General features: G+C 37.4%; 1 protein-coding gene across 1 annotated transcript in view; it reads right to left on the bottom strand.

The window, feature by feature from the left end:
• The window catches only part of LOC136857981 (3'-5' RNA helicase YTHDC2), a 587,467-nt gene that overhangs the window by 369,226 nt on the left and 196,228 nt on the right, over positions 1-22,013 (bottom strand). The window contains exon 11 of the mRNA XM_067137136.2: positions 20,371-20,552. Coding sequence (XP_066993237.2) covers positions 20,371-20,552 — 182 coding nt within the window. The remainder of the gene's footprint in view (positions 1-20,370; positions 20,553-22,013) is intronic.

The following is a 22,013-nucleotide window of genomic DNA, read 5'->3' as shown; positions in this document are numbered from 1 at the left end:
GAAAGGATTTCTCGCCAAATCTCAATTCGAGATCATCAAAACGATGTTTGCCACACTGAATAAATCCACACTTTCATGCTACGTAGGAGATATAAACTGTGAGATTGGAATAACACTCTTAGTAAAGGAGTGCCTCTCAACAGAAAGTCAGTGCCTAAATGAAGCAGAGAGATTGTGACTGTTGGTAGTCCATCGAACAGCAGATGTTATATGACAAGAAACTCAACACCTTGTGCCCGTTCGCATCTCGTAGACCAACAACAAAATGGCGGCGTAGGAAGGTATGACCCATGCGATCTACTAAGGCAATGAACTTCGTATCAATGCAACGTATAGGAGGCTATGTACGTCACGGAAAGGATAGGTTTCGAAGACACTGGAGAACAGTAGAGGCTCATTTGAATTGTTTTAAAAAAAAATATAGCAGCGGGTGAATTGTTTAACGAGACTCTAAAAAATTACTTTCATGTAGACAAGACGCAGATGCGAGCAGATCTACATATTCCAAGAATAGATTTGCCTACTGAAGAAGAATATTAATTATATATATTCGCGACAGCATATAATTAAAGTATTCATCACTGTATGCCAGTAGATGAGCCGAGAAAAAAATATAAAGATATAAATTTTGGTGATATACGACGGATTTGGAATATCAAGTAGCAACGTAACGATCGAAAGAATCGGAATTCACCATTGTGAAATATTTAATAACTACACACGAGAAGAGTATAACTACCGTAGCAGTAAAAAAATAATAATTATTTATGGAGAAAACTTTTTACAAAAAGAAAAACTTTAACGATTATTTTAAATAATAGAAAATGCAGAATATCATGACTAATTACTGCGCACAGGGAATTCTTTTCATTGTCAACAGATACATGATGATGACTGTCTGCTAATTCATCAAGATGGACCGAACTGGGGATATGTACCGTCGAATCAGATGACCAGGCAGAGGTTATTGGACAGACCAACCAATGGAGATGATGACGTTGGATGAGCATCGGCCAGCCGAAAGACCGGATGATACGAAGTGGTCTGACGAGCTATGTAACCAGCAGATGACCGCGAATGTCCAGTTCAGACAGAGATCCAGTTCCAATCTGAGGGTCTAGCAGCAAGTGAAGGACGGAGCAACCACCAGACCAGATGTAGCAACTGACGAGCTAAGTCCATACTTTTCTATAGTAGAGTAGTTTCTTGCAATCTGCACCCTCAATCTATTTTGGCATGTGCTGAGAGTTTGGTGATTTATGAAGTAATTAAGAACGTGTGTGTAATATAAGTAATGTGTGAAATACTTAAGATTTTAAAATTAGATGTAAGTGATGAATTAGAATGACGATATGACATATACTGGATACTGCACTAGCACATCGACAGTGGAAATAATATCCGATAAGAGAAAGGTATGTTACTTGAGTAGAGCTAGAATCATTGAGTCTAAGTTACTAGTAAAGGTTCGATTAATCTCGTTTTACCTGAGTATAGTTTACGTCACGAATTTCCTGCGCAATACGATGATCATTGACAAATTAAGTATTCCTTTCGTCAGAGAAAAAGGGCATATGAATTCATATTACTGTTATTAAAAATAGAGGTTATTGTCTGCGTATTTTGCTAAGCAATTCTTGAATATTTAGCATATGGTTTCGGAGTTATGGCTATATGCATGCGGCTAAATGGAAGCCGATAGGATGTTAAAGTATCGACGGTAATGTATTGAAATGTGATTATATATTGATGAATGGTTTAAGTGAAGAGATTTAGTTATGTTCTACGGGAAGTGTAAGAATTGCTATTTGACGTGTTAATGATTTATTAGTAATATAAGGTGAGTTTCTATGCCATGTTTGAAAATATACGTCAAGAAGAGAATTCCGCGCAGATGACCATTTCAAGGTAAGGTAAACATGAATTATGTAGAATTGTGTATCGTGACAGTGATATTGTGTTTGACTTGGGTGAATAACAGGTACTGCATAAGAGAGAGTGTTCTTATATACGATGCAATAGACTCATGATTGATTATATATCCAGTATTTCGTGGAGCGGTGATCTTACAGGTTGATATGAAATACCTGCATTCTATACTATCCATACACGTTCAGTAGCACGTATATAAATGAAATATTGAGACAGTGCAGATCATAAGAGTACATTGAGCCACTAATAGATGAGTGTGTAGATTAGAAACTATTCGAAGAGTTAGTTAGATTTTTTTAATTTCTACTCAGATAAATATGATTTTAACTCAGTATATAAAAATGAAGAATATTACAATGGTTAGTTAGGAGCCAGATATCGTAGGCACGAGGGTGGTATTGCTTTAGCTCGTAAGTCGTTACTTGTTCACACTAGAAAGATATTACCTAACACTCGGAGTTCAAACCTATGAAAGACTTTAACTTATGAATGGAAGGTCGATGAACACTGCCACAATTTAATACACGCGTAAGTGTATACTTGGGAAACATGTCTCATATGTTGTGAGGATAACTTTAATAATTAACAGAGCAGTATTTACAATATGAAAATTTTATTTGATTCCTTGAATGCTCAATGATCGCAAATATTATTTTTAAAAAAATGTAATACTTTCGGAACATGGCTACGAAGGTTCACATGTGTATTTATTGGAATTTGAACTTATAAATGAGAGAATGTTAGCATTTTTTTTTAAGTTTCACTATTTTATCTTAAATGAGCCAGCGCTGACTCTAACTTATTTTCAAATGATGAGATAACACGGAATTAATACTACCCAGATTTCACTATATCTCGAACATTAATTTTTTGTCAAAAAATAATCTTATATATTTTCTTTAGTATGTGACTGAGTTATGATTTCTGTTCTGGTAACGTTTAGAGTTAAGTTAGTTAGTTAAGTTTTCTAGATGTAAGCAATCGACAAGTTCTTACAAACGAAATGCGAGATGATTTCTAGATATCGGTCGTCATTCTCGTGGATATTGATATTCCCATCACGAGTACCCCAGCGGCCAATTTCTCTTCCGAAACCACGTTAAATAATTACATATAAAATCTCAGATTTTATGGGCGGAAAAAGGATACCCTGAGAAGAATTAATGAGCTACCGGGATAATCTTGCACTGACCGTTGCAAGAGCGGGTGCAACCTTCTTTCAAAAGAAATACGCTTCATTCCATGCTGAGCAAATAAAAACTACTCAAGATGACTGTCATGCAAGCGAAAGTAGAAATCGAGTTACCCTATTCAATAACCTTTTCTGTTTTATCATTTCTGCTGTGACTACAAAATAAAGGTTACAGCAGTATTTTTCTTCTTTAAGAGACTTTTAGGTACAGAGCAGCATACTTTAACACTCAAAACAATAAAGGAAATCGAAACTTGCGGATTTTTCATGTTGCGCATTGTGAGTGACAATCATATGACTAATGCTAGCAAGAAAAGAAGAATGTCTTCTTCAAAACACATTAAACCAAAAATCTGTCATCCTGGTGATAGTGAAATGCCTCTTCTTGCTTTCAATCAATGCCATATTCTGAAAAGTAAGAAATTCTTTACTCAGAAAATCTATGTTTGATGGTTCCCAGGATATAAATGGTGATTTTATCAAGAAACTATCAGATGCAATCAAATGAAACTGCGAAACCGGTTCATTTTTTTTTTTTTACATGTAAAAACATCGAGCCGTCTAAGTTTAAGAACATTAATGTGCGGTGCGCAAACTTTCGCGACTGAAGTAATAACAGCCCTAGAATATTTAAAAGACCATTCATATATAGATATGCACGATTTTTTAATGCAGGCACTGTCAAATATCTGTACATGTTATCGATAAGAAATTGATTCAAAATACGTGTCAGTAGCACAAATGTAGCAAAATTGCACATACATACAAGATGCCCGATTCTTTTGACACGACCAAGGTGTTCAACAGTGCTAATGGACTTGATTTATAAAAAGAGATTAAAACAGCAGGCTGCAGTACTCATCTGATTTGCCACTGTAAATTTAGAAAGTTATTCATGATTTTGTATTGTGCATAAAAATCCTGTTGTGTCTATGAGTGACTATTTAGTGCCTGTATTGCATGATTTTCCTCACTTCAACTGTCCTGAAATCGGACATTCATAGTTATCGAGTGAAATTATTTGCAAGTGTGCTATTCTTGTATTCTTAAATAACAAAGCCACATAAATAATAGAGATCTTTAAAAGATCTGAACGCCAGAACGCGAAACACTTAAAGAGAAAAGTGTGTGAAATTATTTATTTTTCTACAGTATTTACTACCCACCGTTAACATTACTTTGTACGGTTTTTTCCACTGCAGAGGGGTACGTTCTTCATTGAATTTCTTTATTAAGGTGCAAGGCGTTATTGAATGATTGGCTATATATTTGAACAGAAATATACAAAACACTTAATGTGTGCGCTGTAATGAACAATCTTGTTTCAATGCCAGCGAAGCAGCACTCAGCGGTAAAAATGGGAACTAGGCCCATACCGTTCATATTGCAGTATTGGGAAGGCGTATTAGCGCAGTCATAGTAGAAGGTGATGGTTTGACAGTTGGCATGCTTTTATTATTCACCGGCGAGTCTATCCGAACCAATGCCGAGTACTGCCGAAGTTTCATGTTCAAGATGGCGGCCGAAGGCGCTTAATCCCGTATGGCGAGTATAACCCCACGAGAAATTCATGCTCGAACAAAGTGACCAGAAAAAGTGTTTAATTACCCACCAGTCGGAAACCTAAGGCTACAAATAACAATTCATTATACAATTGTTTTAGGAAGAAAGTGATGTGCTATAATATGTAGGGACTATAGCTACTTCTATGAGCCCAAGGGCAAAAGAATGTCATATCTATTCTTCCGTGTTTTTCACATCCTTTAATAGTCTCTTGTTACTTTAACAGGCTCCAGTAGAGAATTATCCATATGTGTTCTCTTGACTTGTTCACACATTTTAGTGCTCTCCTCTATCTCCTGAAACACTACACTCACAATGTAAAATGTACTAATGTGTAAAGTGATACCATCTTCCTGTGGGATAGTTTTTAATGGGATATTCGATAGCACATTTTCCCACATAACACGATTTTTTTTCGTCCCCTACAGAAACGTACTAACGAGGTTTCACTGCATTATTCTCCATATCTAAATAAATAAGTTTAGCTTCATACCGTTTTTAGCCATGCGATAAATATCACCTTTACTGGCTAAACTCTTGCCCTGACTTATTCCACAAAACCCAATTCGAGAATGAAATAGGTGGAAAGTTATTCCCGACATATTTCACGCATCTCATTTGACAATAACATCAGTTGTAGTTAATATTCAGAAGGTGAGAATAATAAATGTTATAACCCTGACAGGAAAATTAGAAGAGTCGATTGATTTTATGGAGAATGTTGCAATGATGGATGGAACTGAGTTTTTTCTGCTAGTTGCCTTACGTCGCACCAACACAGATAGGTCTTATGGCGACGATGGGACAGGAAAGGTCTAGGAATGGGAAGGAAGTGGCCATGGCCTTAAGGCACAGCACCAGCATTTGCCTGGTGTGAAAATGGGAAACCATGAAAAAAAATCTTCAGCGCCACAGAGAGTAGGGTTCGAACCCACTATCTCTTGGACGCGAGGTCACAGCTGCGTGCTCCTAACGGCACGGCCAACTCACCCGGTTATGGAACTGAGTGAGGTCAAGTAGAGGTGAAAAGGTGTGAAGAGGATGAGAAGAGGATACACCCTATACTGGAGTAGAGGAGGTGAGGCAAAGAATGGAGTAGGAGTGATTGTTAACAAAATCCTGGATGAAAATGTTGATAAGGTAGACTATGTTAGTGATAGAATAATCAGAGTGCGACTGAGGATGGAAGAAGGAGCGAAAGATTTCATCCAAGTTTATGCACCCGAAACTGGAAACAGTGAGGAAAATGTGGAAGAATTCTTTGAGACACTTGAGCAAGTAATCATTGAGGTGGAAGTGATAGTCATGGAAGACCTCAATGTGCAGGTTGGAAGTGACAGAATTGGTAAAGAAGAAGTGGTTGGTCCACTTGGATATGGAGAAAGAAACAGTGAGGGAGATTTGATTGATTCCTGTCAGAGAAATGGAATGATTGTGGCCAACACTTGGTTTATAAAGAAGAATAGTACAAAGATCACAAAATATGGCTGAGGTGAAAGAAGGATGAAAACAGTTACTGAATATCTTTTGGTTGAGAAAATAAATAGTGAACAGTTAATGGATGTAACAGCACTACCAGGTGAGGCATTTAATGACAGAGAGCACAGAGAAGTGGTACCAAATTGAAAATAGATAAAACTGTGAGAGTAAAAGAAATGACAGAAGAAAACAAAAGTAAGTAAATTAGATAAAAGAACTTGGGAGAAATTTAAGGAAAAATTATAACAGCACATTCCTATATCAGAAATAGAGTGTAGAAGAAGACTGGACCAAATTTAAAAACATGTTTCCAAGCTGTGCAGAGATGATTTGTGGCAGAACTTCGGCAAGAGTGAAGGAAAAGGGGACACCTTGGTGGAATGAAAAGGTGAAGGAGGTTGTTGAACAAAAGGAGAAAGGATGGCAAGAATGGAATAGAGAGAGGAAAGAAGGAAGAAAGTTTAAATATCAGGAAATTAAAAGTATGTAAAAGTGTGGTAAATGAGGAAAAGGAAAAATGTTGGGAGAGATTCACACAAGAGTAAGAAAAGGATAAATGGTGGGAAAAGGATGTTGTATGGATTGATAAAAAAAATAAGACAAAAATCTACACAAAACAAGTGAAGGAAGAGAGTGGAAATGTAATAACACACCCAGAGGAGATAAAGAATAAGTGGAAAGATTATTTCAATAGACTCCTGAATATGAGAAATGATGCACAAGCCAGTGTAGTGGTAAATGAGGATAATCCAGAAATGGAGAGTGATATTGCAGTGGCAGAGGTGGAAATGGCTGCTAAACAAATGAAAACAGCAAAAACAGCAGGGATGGATGAAATATATGTGGAAATGATAAAAGCAGCAAAACCTATCAGTCTTCATTGGTTATATAGGCTGCTGAGGTGTATATGGATGAAAAGCAAGTACCTGATTGGTGTAAGGATCATACCTGCCAACTTTTAGAAATCAAAAATAGGAAGATTTTTTAATTCTTGGATTTCATCACACATATTCCACCACAGTCAACGTGAAAATAGGTCAGGATAAAAGGCCTAGGCCTACATATCTACAGTAACAATGCGAATTGACCATTAAATTTAAAATCTTAAACTAAGAAAACATAAAAATGGTTACAAGAAAATGTACCTAACCACTCTCATTTATGACACTTACATACGAATAATAATATTTGTGTCACACCGACGCACACAACGAAATGCATAATACCGTATTTTCTCGCGTAATTAACTCACTTTTTTGATGAAAAATACAGGCGAAAACTTTGGATGCGTAAATTATTCAAGGAATTCAGATCTTTACAAATTATTTACAGTTCATTTACATTTAAAAGATGCATAAAAAATAATATAATCAAAATTGGTTCAACTCATTTGCGGTTATCGTCATATAGCGTAAAATTCCGGGGTGAGATTTTTTCTGAAAAGTCAAATAGGGTACATCAGGTAAGGGCAAGTTAGACACGTGGGATTAAAGTAGCGACACTAGAAAATATTCTTCTCACTACGAGCTGAAAATACGACATGAACGACATACCGGCAAAAAAAGAAAACTATCCAACACGAGAAGGGCCGGGCATCGAAGGAGGGACTCTGCTACATTACCCCTATTGATGGTTATGAATTTCATGTTTTTGGTCCGTATTGAACTGAGAATAATATATAAGTAATAATAATAACAACGTAAACGTTTCCACCTTTTCAATACTAAAATATATTCACAAAATTAGATGGGTCGAAACTAGTACCGTGTAATTTATAATTTTGTGAATATAATTTTGTATTGAAAAGGTGGAAACGTTTACATTGTTATTATTATTACTTATACATTACCCCTAACCGTTCGTATCCAATCTTCTACGAGTGACGTGTCCATCCACCCTTTCTATTGAATACGAACGTGGATCACTCGCGGAAAATTTGCTTTAGGCACTGCTTTTCATTTTAGAACAATGTTAGGTGCAAGCTTCTGCCATCAGCTGTTACAGCAAGCATTGCAGTACCGGTACATCGTTGTTGTTTTTTTCTTCCGATAGCGCGTGCAATGACACTTGATAACACTGAATGTTCCTTTCTTACTGATTGTTCGACTTTGTAGCATATGGAAACTGCGGTTCCTATAAGGGAGATCAAATATTCCTTTACTTCACGCTTCTCAATCACAAAGCGATGAAAATGGTTGAAATCACTCGTCATTTTTTGATATAATGTTCTTCGTCGAAGAGAAAGTCCATTTCTCTTCATAAAATTAATCAAGCCCCGGCTAACCTTCAAATCCGAGACACTGATTCCATGTGCCATGGCTATTTCTCATTCTTTAAAATACCGTACAGCGTGAGAAACGGCTTATCCAACACTGCATAACAAAATCATATATTTTGGCAGATAATCCTCTACTTGCAGAAACTTGCTGCTTTTTGGTCCGGGAAATGCTTTGGGAGACTTGTTGGCCGCTTGAACTGCAGTTCTGTTACCGCGGTAGCGCACGTTTCATTTGGACACTGAATACTTGCTGCCCGCTGCTCTATTCCCGTATGTTTCGACGTAACCGATCACCGCAAGTTTGGCCGGCTCCATGGCTAAATGGTTAGCGTGCTGGCCTTTGGTCACAGGGGTCCCGGGTTCGATTCCCGGTAGGGTCGGGAATTTTAACCATCATTGGTTAATTTCCCTGGCACGGGGGCTGGGTTAATGTTTTGTCTTCATCATCATTTCATCCTCATCACGACGTGCAGGTCACCTACGGATGTCAAACCAAAAAGACCTGCACCTGGCGAGCCGAACCCGTCCTGGGATCTCCCGACACTAAAAGTCATACGCCACTTCATTTCACCGCGAGTTTGTATGATGCAGTATTACTCCAATACTGTGGACTGACAAACAATTTTGAGATCACAGAATGTTCCGTACCCGAAACACTCGTAAAACTAGTCCAGTGGGAATTCCTGACGGCTAATAACAGCACCTTGTCCTGTGTTTGGAATGTGCGCTTCGCGATAGGAAGCCTGCTACCTGAGTAGTTGACATCTTTATTTCGAAACGCATCCGGAGCTGAGTGATGGATGTTGGAAGTTGTGGGTGCATAAAATCCGTGAACATTTCTTTTTCTCCACTTTGGACCCAAAATGATTGGGATACGTAAATTATGCAAGGACGTTAATTATGCGAGAAAATATGGTAGTTTCCTTTATCAGATGGTGAAATGAACGGAAATTTATAGGTACATATCTCTGAACACTTGGAGATAAAGTTTGTTACATTTTTTTTTTTTTTGCCATAATGAGAAAAGAAAATGCCAGAAACTGTCACCGACACGAACCCTCCTTAAAAAACATTCAACTCATTAAAATTATGCACTTAAATACGCGAAACTACCACATACAAAACGATTCAATATGTCCCATACATTATTAACATATGACTTTGACAGAGGGGGAAAGCATAGAAATGCAAGAAAAAACACGTGGCCTATAACTCCGACGAACCTACGCACAGAAACGATATTAACAGTGCGCAAACAACACAATAAAAAAACTCATTCTTTCGTCCCGATTAACTGAGTCGTTAGCGCGCGCTAGCCTCTTGCTTACAGGACGATCGCTGCCCAGAATCCCCAGCTGTATCGAGCGCACACGCTGCTGCGGTGAGCGGGAAGCACGATACACGTAGGCGACGGACGAAACACTCACGAAATAAAGTATCAAATAAATACGCTTGAAAATGAGGTTTCGTAAATTACACAAACACATAAGAATTTATCCTTTATCGTAGGGGAAGAGTATTGGCCGTACTAGAGGTTATGTTAGTCAAAAATCGGAAGAAATAAAAATAAATCGGAAGAAGAGTAAAAAACCAGAAAGTTTCCGGGTAAATCGGAAGGGTTGGCAGATATGAAAAATGTAATACCACAGTATTTAAGAAAGGTAATAGGAAGGTATGTGACAAATACCAAAGAATTACACTGTTGTCACAAGTAGCCAAAATATTGGAGAAAATAACAGAAAGAAAGATGAGAAGAAGGGTGGAAAGGAATTTAGAAGAAGAGCAGTACAGATTTTGACAGGGCAGGTCAATGATTGGCCCTATATTTACCATAAGATTACTGATGGAAAAACAACGGGAATGTGGAAAAGATCTGGTGATGGTATTCCTTGATATAGAGAAGGCATATGATAGTAATAGAGGAAAGGTGTGGGGAAACCCTGGAAAGAAAAGGATGTAAAAGGTAATGAAGAGAACTAGTGAAAGCAATGTATGAGAATTGTTTCAGTTGTGTCCAGACTCCAGCGGGAAGAATAGATTGGTTAAGAAACCAAATGGAGCAAGACATGGAAGTGTCAGGTAAGCCTCCTTTGCCATCACCTCAGCTCAGCCTCCTCCAGACATCTCACCATCGTCTTCTTAGAAATGCATGGGAGCCATATCTTGTGCAAATTAAATAGAAATATACATATATGGTTGCTCAAGTAGGAACTGTGAGAGATGGATATGAAAGTATTCTAGGAGCACATGGATGGGGTCCACGAAACCCAGAAGGAACTAGACTACTTGATCTCTGCCTGAGGAACAACCTTATAATAGGGAACTCATGGTATCAAAAACAAAAAAGCCATAAGGTCACAAGATATGGATAGGATGGAAAAAGTGCATCTCTTATAGATTACTTTTTGATCGAGAAACAACTACAAAATAGACTGTTATACGTAAAAGTGATTCCTCGTGTCTCCCTGGAAAGTGATCATAGACTCCTCATTGGATACTTCAAGTTTAACAAGTTAAAAGAAGTAAGAACCACACAGGTAAAGAAACTCAAGATTTGGAAGCTGAAGGACAATGATAGAATAACAGAGTTCCAAGAAAACATCAAAAGAGTAATACCAAAGATAGATGAAAGAACAGTTGAAGAAGAATGGAAGGATCTGAAAGGAAATTTAGTAATGATAACTGAGAAGGTTTGTGGATGAACCAGTGGCACAAGAACATGGAAGGAAACTCCATGGTGGAATGACAGAACAAGAACTGCTGTCCTGAACAAGAATCAAATCAAAATCTCTTCATCTGCAAATGAGGTGTCTAACTCTGTGGCAAATGGTACACTAAAATACATTATTGTCAAGCACTAAATTTTAAATTAACAAGAGACGAAGAAAATTTTCCTAGAATACAATATTATATTTACGCTAACAATTTTTTCTATTAAACACACGCAACATCCTTAATAAATTTATATTCTTTACAAACTTCTACTTATAATATCTCTTATACTTACAAACATAGTCAACTCATATACAGTATGTGAAATTACTTCTAATAATACTATACAACTGGTATAAGATTAAAAATTAACATTGTATTTATTTACATATTTATATTTTACCCATTTTGGAACCTAAGTAGCATTTGGGAACCTAAGTAGCCATAACGACCTGCTGCGTCTTAACCAGAGCCCCACTTTCACGAGTTCCTGAAGGGCCTTCACAGCTACCGTAGCAATCCCAGGGCCCTCGAAGTCCTCACTGTACTTCACCCCTACAGGCGGTCCTCTACTTGGGCTGTCCAAACTCCATAGACCAGGGGATGGAATTAATTTAATCACACACATTTTTTATTTACAATATCCTGCACTGGTCGAATGCCCTCTAACATTTCATTTATTTTCTCTGTTGCTGTTTATTCTCTTCTTGAATATCTGTACAGATTTTGGAAAAGGATCAAACACTACCCCTGGTAAACTGTTCCACTCCTTCACACCCTTCCCAATGAATAAAAATTTACCCCAATCGCTTCTGCTAAAATTCCTTCTAATTTTGTACTTGTGGTCAGTTCTGCCAATATAATTATTTTCCAACTGCAGCCTCTCACGGATTTCTCCCCATGCTGCTTCTCCTGTATAGGCTCTATATAATCCTATAAGTCTAGTTTTCTCCCTTCTCTTACTTAAAGTTTCCCACCCAAGTTCCTTTAACATTTCTGATACACTACTCTTTCTCCTGAAATCCCCTGTTACAAATCTTGCTGCTTTCCTTTGCACACCATCTAGTTCTTTTATTAGGTATTCTTGGTGAGGATCCCAAACACTGTTTGCATATTCCAATTATGGACAAACCATACTTAAGTAACTTTCTTTTAATTCTTTGTTGCAACCTTTAAGCAGCCTCATTATGACATGTAACAATCTGTATGATTACCCAACAATGTCATCAACATGACCCTTCCAGTGCAAATTACTTTCAAATCTCACACCTAAGTATTTGCACTTGCCATCTTTTGGGATAAGTACCTCATCCAAAGTATATTCACATTCAGTTTTAAAGTTCCTGTTTGTAAAAGTTGTAACAGTTGATTTGCCTCCATTAACCTTCATATTATTTTCTTCAACCCATTCTTGGATACTCTCAAGGTCCCTTTGTAATTCTGAACAATCCTCAATGTTATTTATTTCCCTATAAACAATTATGTCATCTGCATACAATCTTACTTTTGATGTTATATTGTTCCCTAAATCATTTGCGTATATTAAGAAAAGTAACGGACCCTGTGCAATTCCCTTCCAAACTTTTTCTTCCTGCGATATATTATTTCCTACTTTGACTTTCTGAACCCATGAATTTAGAAATGTTCTTATCCAACTATAACCTTTACGCCCAATCCTATTCCCTCCAATTTCCATGAACCACTCTATCAAAGGCTTTGGAAAGATCTATGGCTATGCAATCTAACTCGCCTCCTGAATCCAACTGATCTGATATGTCCTGCTGAAATCCCACCAGTTGTGCCTCACAAGAAAATTTCTTTCTAAATCCATACTGGCTCCTCATGAACCAATTTTTATCACCACATATCCCTCTGATGTACTTTGCTATTAAACTCTCCAGTATTTTACAAACTATACTGGTCAGGCTGATTGGTCTGTAGTTCTCTGGTTTCTTTGTATCACCCTTGCCTTTATAAATTGGTATTATTATAGATTCCTTCCATTCCTTTGGTATTACACTATTATTTTTGACAAAGTCAAAGAGAAATTTTAAATAAGGCACTATGTACCACCCCATTGTCTTTAATACCTCACCAGTAATTTGTTCACTTCCTGCTGCTTTTCCTTGCTGAAGCAGTTGGATTTCTCTGAAAACATCTCCATTTGTGAATGAGAAGCTTCTTGTTTCCCTAAGTGTCTCTCCCTCTTTATCTTCTGTTACGGTTTCCAACTCCTGACAATCTTCTACTGAATCTCTGAATTCCCTACTAAATAGATTTGCTTTCTCAGTATCTGTTAAATAGTGTTCACCCCCTTCTCCCACCATTCTAGGAATTTGGATTCCTTTTCCTTTTTGATTCCTAATATATGAATACAGCTTTTTCCATTTCCCTTGGTGGTCATTACCCTCTTGAAGTATGCCATTCATATAATTCTCTTTTGCTTCCTTTTTCACTCTATTCAGTTCCCTCCTTAGCTGTTTTCTAGTTTCTCCATTCTCCCTACGCTCTTTCATTTTCCTGTTTACTATTCTACATTTTCTTTTTAATTTTCTTATTTCCCTTGTATAATAAACAGGGTCTGAGGTAATTTTACGCTTCTTAACAGGTACAAATCTCTTCTCTCCTTCCCAAATGATTCCTTTAAATTTAGCCCAAAGTGAATCCACATTATTCCCTTCACTTATCCAACAACTGAATTGTGATTTAAGGTAAGTCCCAAATTCATCAACTTTTAGTTTTTCTGTATAATTTCTTGTCTTGTGTGACCCTCTTATTAAGCCTTTTTGGTACCAGTCCTACATCCATTATTACAGCCTTATGGTCACCTATTCCTTCAACTACCTCAATTTTATCAACAATTTCCCATAGTTTAACCAATAATACATCTAGCAAGTTATTGAGATGAGTCAGTTCTTGTACTACTTGTGTAAATCCTCCCTCCCAAATTAACTTATTTGCCAGTTTCTGTTCATGGGCTTCACTTGTAGCTCCATTCCATTCAACTTCAGGCAAGTTTAGATCTCCCCCAATTATTACCATATCAATATTGTTTTTATGAGTATAATCTATTATTTTCTCAAATATTTCCATGTCTCTTTCCTCTCTTCCAGGCCTATATGTTCCTATAATTCCCACCTCCTTAATATTATCACAAACTAATTTTATCCCTAATATTTCATCCCTTTCATCAGTAAACAATTCATGTGAACAATAAATTTCCTTCACCAGAATAAACACCCCTCCCCCCTACCTTTTCATCTCCTCGGTCTCTACGATAGACTGTATACCCTTCTGGAAATACTTCTCTGTTACCCACCCCTTCTTTCAACCACGATTCCACTCCTATCACCACATCAGTCTCATAAGATTCATCAATGTACCGAATTTTAATTGTTTATTTACTACACTCTGACAGTTTACCATGAGCAATCTTATACCCCCTTCCTCCCTTAAACTTGACTGTTGCAATTGGGTAACGTTTGACTCATGAGTTGAGAACTTCCCTGGAACCCAGATCCTTGTACATAGATCTTGATTTAAGGATCTGGGTTTTCTGGCAAGTTTCCCTGTATGTGCCAGTTTATGGTATGGGTTTTCTCAAGTACAGATTAGTTTGCAAATCTTTGTTGATAATTGAAGCAATTTGTCTACAGAGAGTTGCTTTTCCATAAAACAACATGTTCAGAAAATATTTCAAGGACCGGACTGATCATGATAAGGAACTATACAGGACTGCTAAAAAACAAGCAAAGTTGTTACAGAAGAACGAGAAGTGGTTGAACAAGTGGAGTGATGAATTGAAAGAGGATGTTAATGGTAATAAGAAAATGTTATATGGGATGATGAAAAATAGAAAGAGAGATAAAGAACACTCCAAATACCTAAGAGATGATAATGAAAATCTGATCACTGAAGATGAGAAGATCAAAGAGACTTGGAGGACTTACTTTGATGAATTGCTAAATGTGAATTGCATGCAGCCTACACAAAAAGACAGTACCGGTACTACCTCCTGCAAGTCTGCTCTGACAATGGGTTAGACTTAACATGGAGCGATGTAGAATATGCCTGGAAATACATCAAACTGGAAAATCATCCGGTGCTGATGAAATTAATGGAGAAATTATTAAGGCTATGGGCATTTCTGGAAATCACTGGATCTACAGACTCTTTTGTAAGATCTGGAAAGAAGGGGACATACCAGTCGATTGGAAAACAGGCATCATAATTCCAATCTTCAAGAAAGGAGATAGAAAGAAATGTTCCAATTATAGAGACATCAATTTAACATCTCAAGTTGGTAAACTTTATGAAAGAATTGTAGAGCGTAAAATCAGACCCCTTATTGAAGAGAACCTCTTCAAAGAACAGTACAGATTCAGGAAGGGGAGATCAACAACTGATTTAATCTTTACAGTCCGTCAGTTAATGGAAAAATACCACGAACATAACCGAGATTTGTGGTTAGCCTTTCTGGATATCAAGAAAGCATTTTATGCAGTGAACAGAGAGAAGGTGTGGGAAACACTGAAGAAAATTGGAATACAGGATGACATGATACACCGGATCAAGAATTTGTATGAAGATACCCAAAGTAAAGTCAAAACACCTGTAGGAATGGCTGAAACCTTTGATATAAAATCTGGGTTAAGACAGGGTGGTGTTTTGTTTCCTCTTCTTTTCATCACTGTGATGAACGAGATTCAGAGAAAAGTTCACCAAACCATTGGAGGTAAGAAAATGGAAGTTATCTTGTTCGTGGATGATATATGCTTGTGGGGAGACTCTAAAGAAGACCTTCAAGGACAAATAAACTCCTGGACAGAAGCTGCTAAAGAATATGGACTCATCTTCAGCCAAGAGAAAAATGAGGTTATGGTCATGAAGAGATACGGACAACCAATGGGACACATTGAAATAGAGGGGAAACAGCTACAGATGAACCATCAATTCAAATATCTTGGAAGCGTTAGCTCTGATACTGGTTCTATAGACAAGGAAATTTCTAAAAGAATTCAGGCAGGTAGCAACTTTTACAAAATAGTTAAAAGACATAATATGGAACAAGAAAATACCAACTAAATGTAAGAGAGTAATATATGAAACCTATTACGTACCAATCCTGACCTTGCGAAACATGGATCATCTATATATATATAAACTAAGAGTTTTGTCTGTACATTGCTCAGAATTTTAAAATGATTGTATTTCTCTATCGGTCGTGTCCATAGTAACTAGGAAATGCACTTTTTAATTTTCCGTCCTGCGTGCCTGCCTGCCTGCCTGTCTGTACACGCATCATGAGGGAACGGCTCAAGAGAATTTAATCTTCTCTTTCCCTCCAGGATTAAGCCGCTACAATCTAGGCCATAAATAATCTTATTCATGCTGAGGGAAATGGTAGCTTAGGGGAAGGCCTAAAATTTAATTCTCCAATATTTGTTATTAGTGGTCTTACATTAATGAAAATCGGTATGAAAAGTCGGGGAATAAGTCGCTACAATCTAGGCCACAAATAATTTTATTCACGCTGATTGAAATGGTAGTTTAGGGGAAGGCCCAAAATTTAATTTTCAAATATTTGTGTTATTAGAAGTCATATCGACAAATACTACATAACTATAGATTATCAATCATTTATGTCTTATACATTTTTACCATAACGACTATAATAACAGAGATATTCATGAATTTGGATTTTTGTTGCAACGTCCATATCTGCGCCGAGTCACAAGAAAATGGGTGAACAGAATGTAATGAAAATTGGTATGTAAAGTAGGGGAATAAGGAACTACAGTCTACGTCATAAATCATTTTGTAAGACACCCTAATATCAGAGAATCGAAAGAAAACTAAATGTGAAGATCTACAATAGGGAAAGCTTATAACACTAATCGACAATAACATCACATTGACCATTGTTTGATGTTATGTTCTTTGTGTCTCTCTTGACACTCATCTCCGATAGATGGGATTACTGTTCTGTACCGACTATTTTTTTTAATTTGCTTTACGTCTCACCGACATAGATACCGGTAGTTCTTATAGCGTCGATGAGGTAGGAAAGGGCTAGGAGTGGGAAGGAAAAGGCCCTAGCCTTAATTACGGTACAGCCCCAGCATTTGCATGGTGTGAAAATAGGAGACCACGGGAAACCATCTTCAGGGCTGTTGACAGTGGGGTTCGAACCCACCACCTCCCGAATGCAAGCTCATGGCTGTGCGCCCCTAACCGCACGACGAGCTCGCCAGGTCGTAACAAGTATAACAGCCTGCCTGAATATTGGCTGGAAATAGCTGGGGAGTTAGATAACTTTCTTCTTTAGCATGCAATTTCTCTGGTTCAAAAATTTTCTGATGCTACTGGTATGTAACAAACTGGTTCATCATAGCATTCGAGCTATTCAATCGCTACTCCGAGGTACTAATTGGAATGAGCAGCATGCATACTTAACGGAATAATGACAGAAGAGTTCACGGCTGTCTGCGGCCTGGTCATTCCAGCACTGGAACTTTGGACTGTCAGTTTGGCTCTGTAGTTCTGTTCATTAAAAGTGAGAAAATGTGCAGTTTTTCATTTGATCGAGTATTTTATATAACATTGTTTTTAATTGCTATATTCCTACTGACGTTTTTGTAATGGCCTAAGTTGACTTTAGTTAGGAAAACCACAAAAACAGTCCTTCTGAGAATATCGCAGCGAAGCACGGGTACATCAGCTAGTGAGAAATAAAGATTTTAGTAGAATACAGGCAGGAGAAATGAAATTTGTCCGTAGCATGATCAGTAAAACACAGAGGGACCGAGTCCGTAATGAGGAAATCCGCAAGCAGGCTCGAGTTGTAAGACTGCAAGACAAAATAACAGAGCAGCGACTGAGATGGCATGGACATATGCGACGCATGGGTGATAACAGATTACCCAAAAAAAATGTACGATCTAAAACTTGAAGACAAAAGACCAAGAGGGCGACCAAGACTCAGGTACAAGGACAGGGTGAAGATTGACATTCAACAGAGAGGACATACTTTGGAAAGCATCGAAGAAGGAGAGAAGTTCAGAGACTGCAACTGGTGGAGAAGCGATGGGTCGGCGAACGAGGCTTATGGGATATGTATTTATGTATGTATACATATATGAAGTTAGTTGCATCATAATGTGGAATCCATAGCCTTCTAACATCTTAGTTCAAGTTACAATTCTTTAGTCTTGATTGAATTCTCAATAATGCTTGTAGATTATCAATATGTCTGCCCTTGTCTCAAATATATATAATGGTTATTTTACGAGTTAATTTAGCTATTTCTCCGTAGTCTCGAAATTTTCTTCCTTGTGCCTGTGTCAACGCCTATTCTTTGCCGTCGCGATAATTCAATGTATGAATTATTTTACAATTCTCTTCTTATTTCGCAGCTTTATTTGCGGCTTTTTGTAATTACGCGTTCTCCAATAGATGTAGATCTCGGAAATCTCCTTCCTCTAATGACTTTCTTCTTAAGTCTTGAGATTTTATATGCGTTTAGTCTCTTGAGATGACACAACCGTTCCTTAAGCTTGCTCATTCAATTATCATTTTTCAATAGTACAGGATCCAAACAATTCTGGATCCTTCTTTGTCTCAGTCTCTGCCATATTGATCTTTTCTACTTCGATCTCGATATCTACCGTATTTTTTTTTAGATATATAAATGACCGAGTTTGTGCATCATGTTTAACTTAGATATTGGCAATTGCATCCATTTTAGCTCCATATAATTAACATTTTAGTACCGTGCAATGGCAAAGCGTGAAGACAAAGATAGCTAAAAAATGAGTACTGTACATAAAATGCGTTCGGTGGTAAGCAACAAGAGCGCTTTAAAGAAGTTGAAGATGATATTGTGAAGTATGTGCATGAAAAACGCAAAGGCGGAATAGCAAAACCACGGCGCAATAGACTCGTTCGTTGACCTTCAACGTCCGTGATTAGGCCTATAAATTGCTAGCTGTTGAAGTTGGTCAAACCCGGCAAGCGAGACGTGCATGGAGCGGTAGCCGGTTGTATCTGACGCTGAGTAAAAGTAACAGTTTTATAGACAGCAAGAATATTTTCCTGATGGATCGTCGTATTGTACAGGCACATAGAATAGGTATTGCCGGCAAATTTTAAACGGGTTCTCTTCGGTATTATGATGCCAATTTTAAGTTGATGGTCATTAAACCCACGGAGATAAAGAAATTACACAGCCGCAAAAAAATACGGCATACCGAAAGCCAATGTTTGGCGTCAAAAAAAATAGTCTAAAAATGCGTACTGTACAACAAAGGCATTCATATGATTTTATAACACACTTTTTGAGACCGATTTAAATTTTATGAAGGAAAATGTGGGGGTCGTCTTGAATTCAGAGAAATAAGGAACTGTAATATTTTCAGAATGAAATTAAACATAAATTTTCACGCAATATCGGATTTCAAAAAATAACAAACAAGTAAGCCATAATGTGGATATCATCCACAGAAATGCAAGTTTTCAACAAACTAATTGCTGTTTCATACCGGTTTTAATGTATATGGAGCGTTTCTCGACTCTTATACAAAGATCTGATATAACTAAGGTTAAGTTATAAGTAGGTTCCCACCTTCCAATACTTATCAATTTCTATATAATAGTTTTATTAATTACATGATATAAACCAGCTTAATCTCTAGGACATGTTTCGTTCCGATTATGGAACATCTTCAGCTAAAAGATTTGACAAAACGGCATGAAAATGAAAACACATATGATAGTTATGATGATAAAATAAAATGTTCATTCATGTTGGTTGAAATTGGTTGAAATTTTAAATTTTAATCTTCGTACCACTTTGTCAAATCTTTTAGCTATTGTATCATAACTATCACATGTGTTTTAATTGTCTAGCCATTTTGTCAAATCCTTTTAGCTGAAGATGTTCCATAATTGGAACGAAACATGTCTTAGAGATTAAGCTGGTTTATATCATGGAACTAATAAAACTATTATATAGAAATTGATAAGTATTGGAAGGTGGGAACCTACTTGTAACTTAACCTCAGTTGTGTTGAGCCAATACGGGATAAATATGAGATTTATAAGCTAAAATCTGATATAACGACAATCCGCTATGGCGAGTAAATTTTTCGCTCCTATGAATTCTCGCTATAACAGACTTCTACTGTATTTAAATTACTGAGGGGTACTTTCTCACCGATATGCTTCCAATAATTCCACTACATCAGGATGTTGCATTTGACGAGCCCAGTCCAGAGCTGTCCACTCATTTGAGGCTCGGATGTTGATGTTGGCACCAAGTCCAAGAAGCTGTTCTGCTGTGTTAAGACAACCTCTCCCAGCTGCTACCATAAGAGGGGTCACAGATGTCTCTGAATGCTGGAAAACATGGTTACAACAATTACTATATGAACACAAAAACAGAAATTAAATAATATAATTACAGAGAAAATATAATTCAAATACATTCTTTACATATAATAATAAAATCTACAAAGTCACAATACATTTCGTAAGAAGTTCAATAGTGTCTCCAAATATTATTACGAACCTCTTCTATTTTTTCTACACAGCCACAAGTCTATCAAACATCAATAAAACATATTACCTCAAGTTACAAAATCTTCAAGTCAAAAGCTATCATGGAATGATAACTTCTTGTCACAAGCAGCAATTTATCTTAACAAAATGAATCACTAAATTATAACATTATTAGGAAACAGTATGGGTCCTATTTTATAAGAGTTACAATTTTACATGTGACAGGATATTTTCTCATGATCTGCTTTTTGTCGTACTGACACAGAGAAGTCTTATGGAGATGATGGGATAGGAAAGGGCTCGGAGTGAGAAAGAAGTGGTTATGGCCTTCATTAAGGTACAGCCCCAGCATTTGCTGGATGTGAAAATGGGAAATAATGGAAAACCATCGTCACGAAGGGAGCCTCCGTGGCTCAGACGGCAGCGCGTCGGCCTCTCACCGCTGGATACTGTGGTTCAAATCCCGGTCACTCCATGTGAGATTTGTGCTGGACAAAGTGGAGGTGGGACAGGTTTTTCTCCGGGTACTCCGGTTTTCCCTGTCATCTTTTATTCCAGCAACACTCTCCATTCTCATTTCATAGCATCTATCAGTCATTAATATATCACTCTGGGAGTGGCGACCCCATCGTACGAACAGCCTATATATGCTTCATTCATTACATCCCTGACCTGGTCAATGGCTGGAAAACAGGTTGTAGGTTTTCATTTTTCATCGTCACAACTGCCGATGGTGGGGTTCGAACCCACTATCTTCGGAATGCAATAAAGGAAACTGGTGGACAGGTTTAGATATTGACAATGTTCTGTTTCATAAAAGCTCACAACTTTACAAAATTGTCATTACAATATTGTAGATTTATATGACAATATTACAAAAGTCTGATTCATAAAACTTTGGAACTGACAGATTTGCCAATTAGTAAGCTACCTTCTTGAACATTTACATCGATTTATATTTATTGAAGTATACAAACGGATAGCCTCCGTGGCTCAGGCGGCAGCACGCTGGCCTCTTACCGCTGGCTTCCATGGTTCAAATTCCAGTCACTCCATATGAGATTTTTGCTGGACAAAGCAGAGGCAGGACAGGTTTCTCTCCGGGTACTCCAGTTTTCCATGTCATATTTCAATTCAGCAACACTCTCCAGTATCATTTCATTTCATCTATCATTCATTGTTCATTGACGCAGAGGAATGCAACAGGCTGTGGCAGCTGGCGCAATTCCTGTTTTCGCCACTAGACGGAGGCTTCATTCATTCCATTCCTGACCCGGTCGAATGACTGGAAACAGGTTG

Source organism: Anabrus simplex, chromosome 1, assembly GCF_040414725.1.
Source record: "Anabrus simplex isolate iqAnaSimp1 chromosome 1, ASM4041472v1, whole genome shotgun sequence".
Classification (NCBI taxonomy): Eukaryota; Metazoa; Arthropoda; class Insecta; order Orthoptera; family Tettigoniidae; genus Anabrus; species Anabrus simplex.
This window is presented reverse-complemented; position numbering and strand designations above follow the sequence as displayed.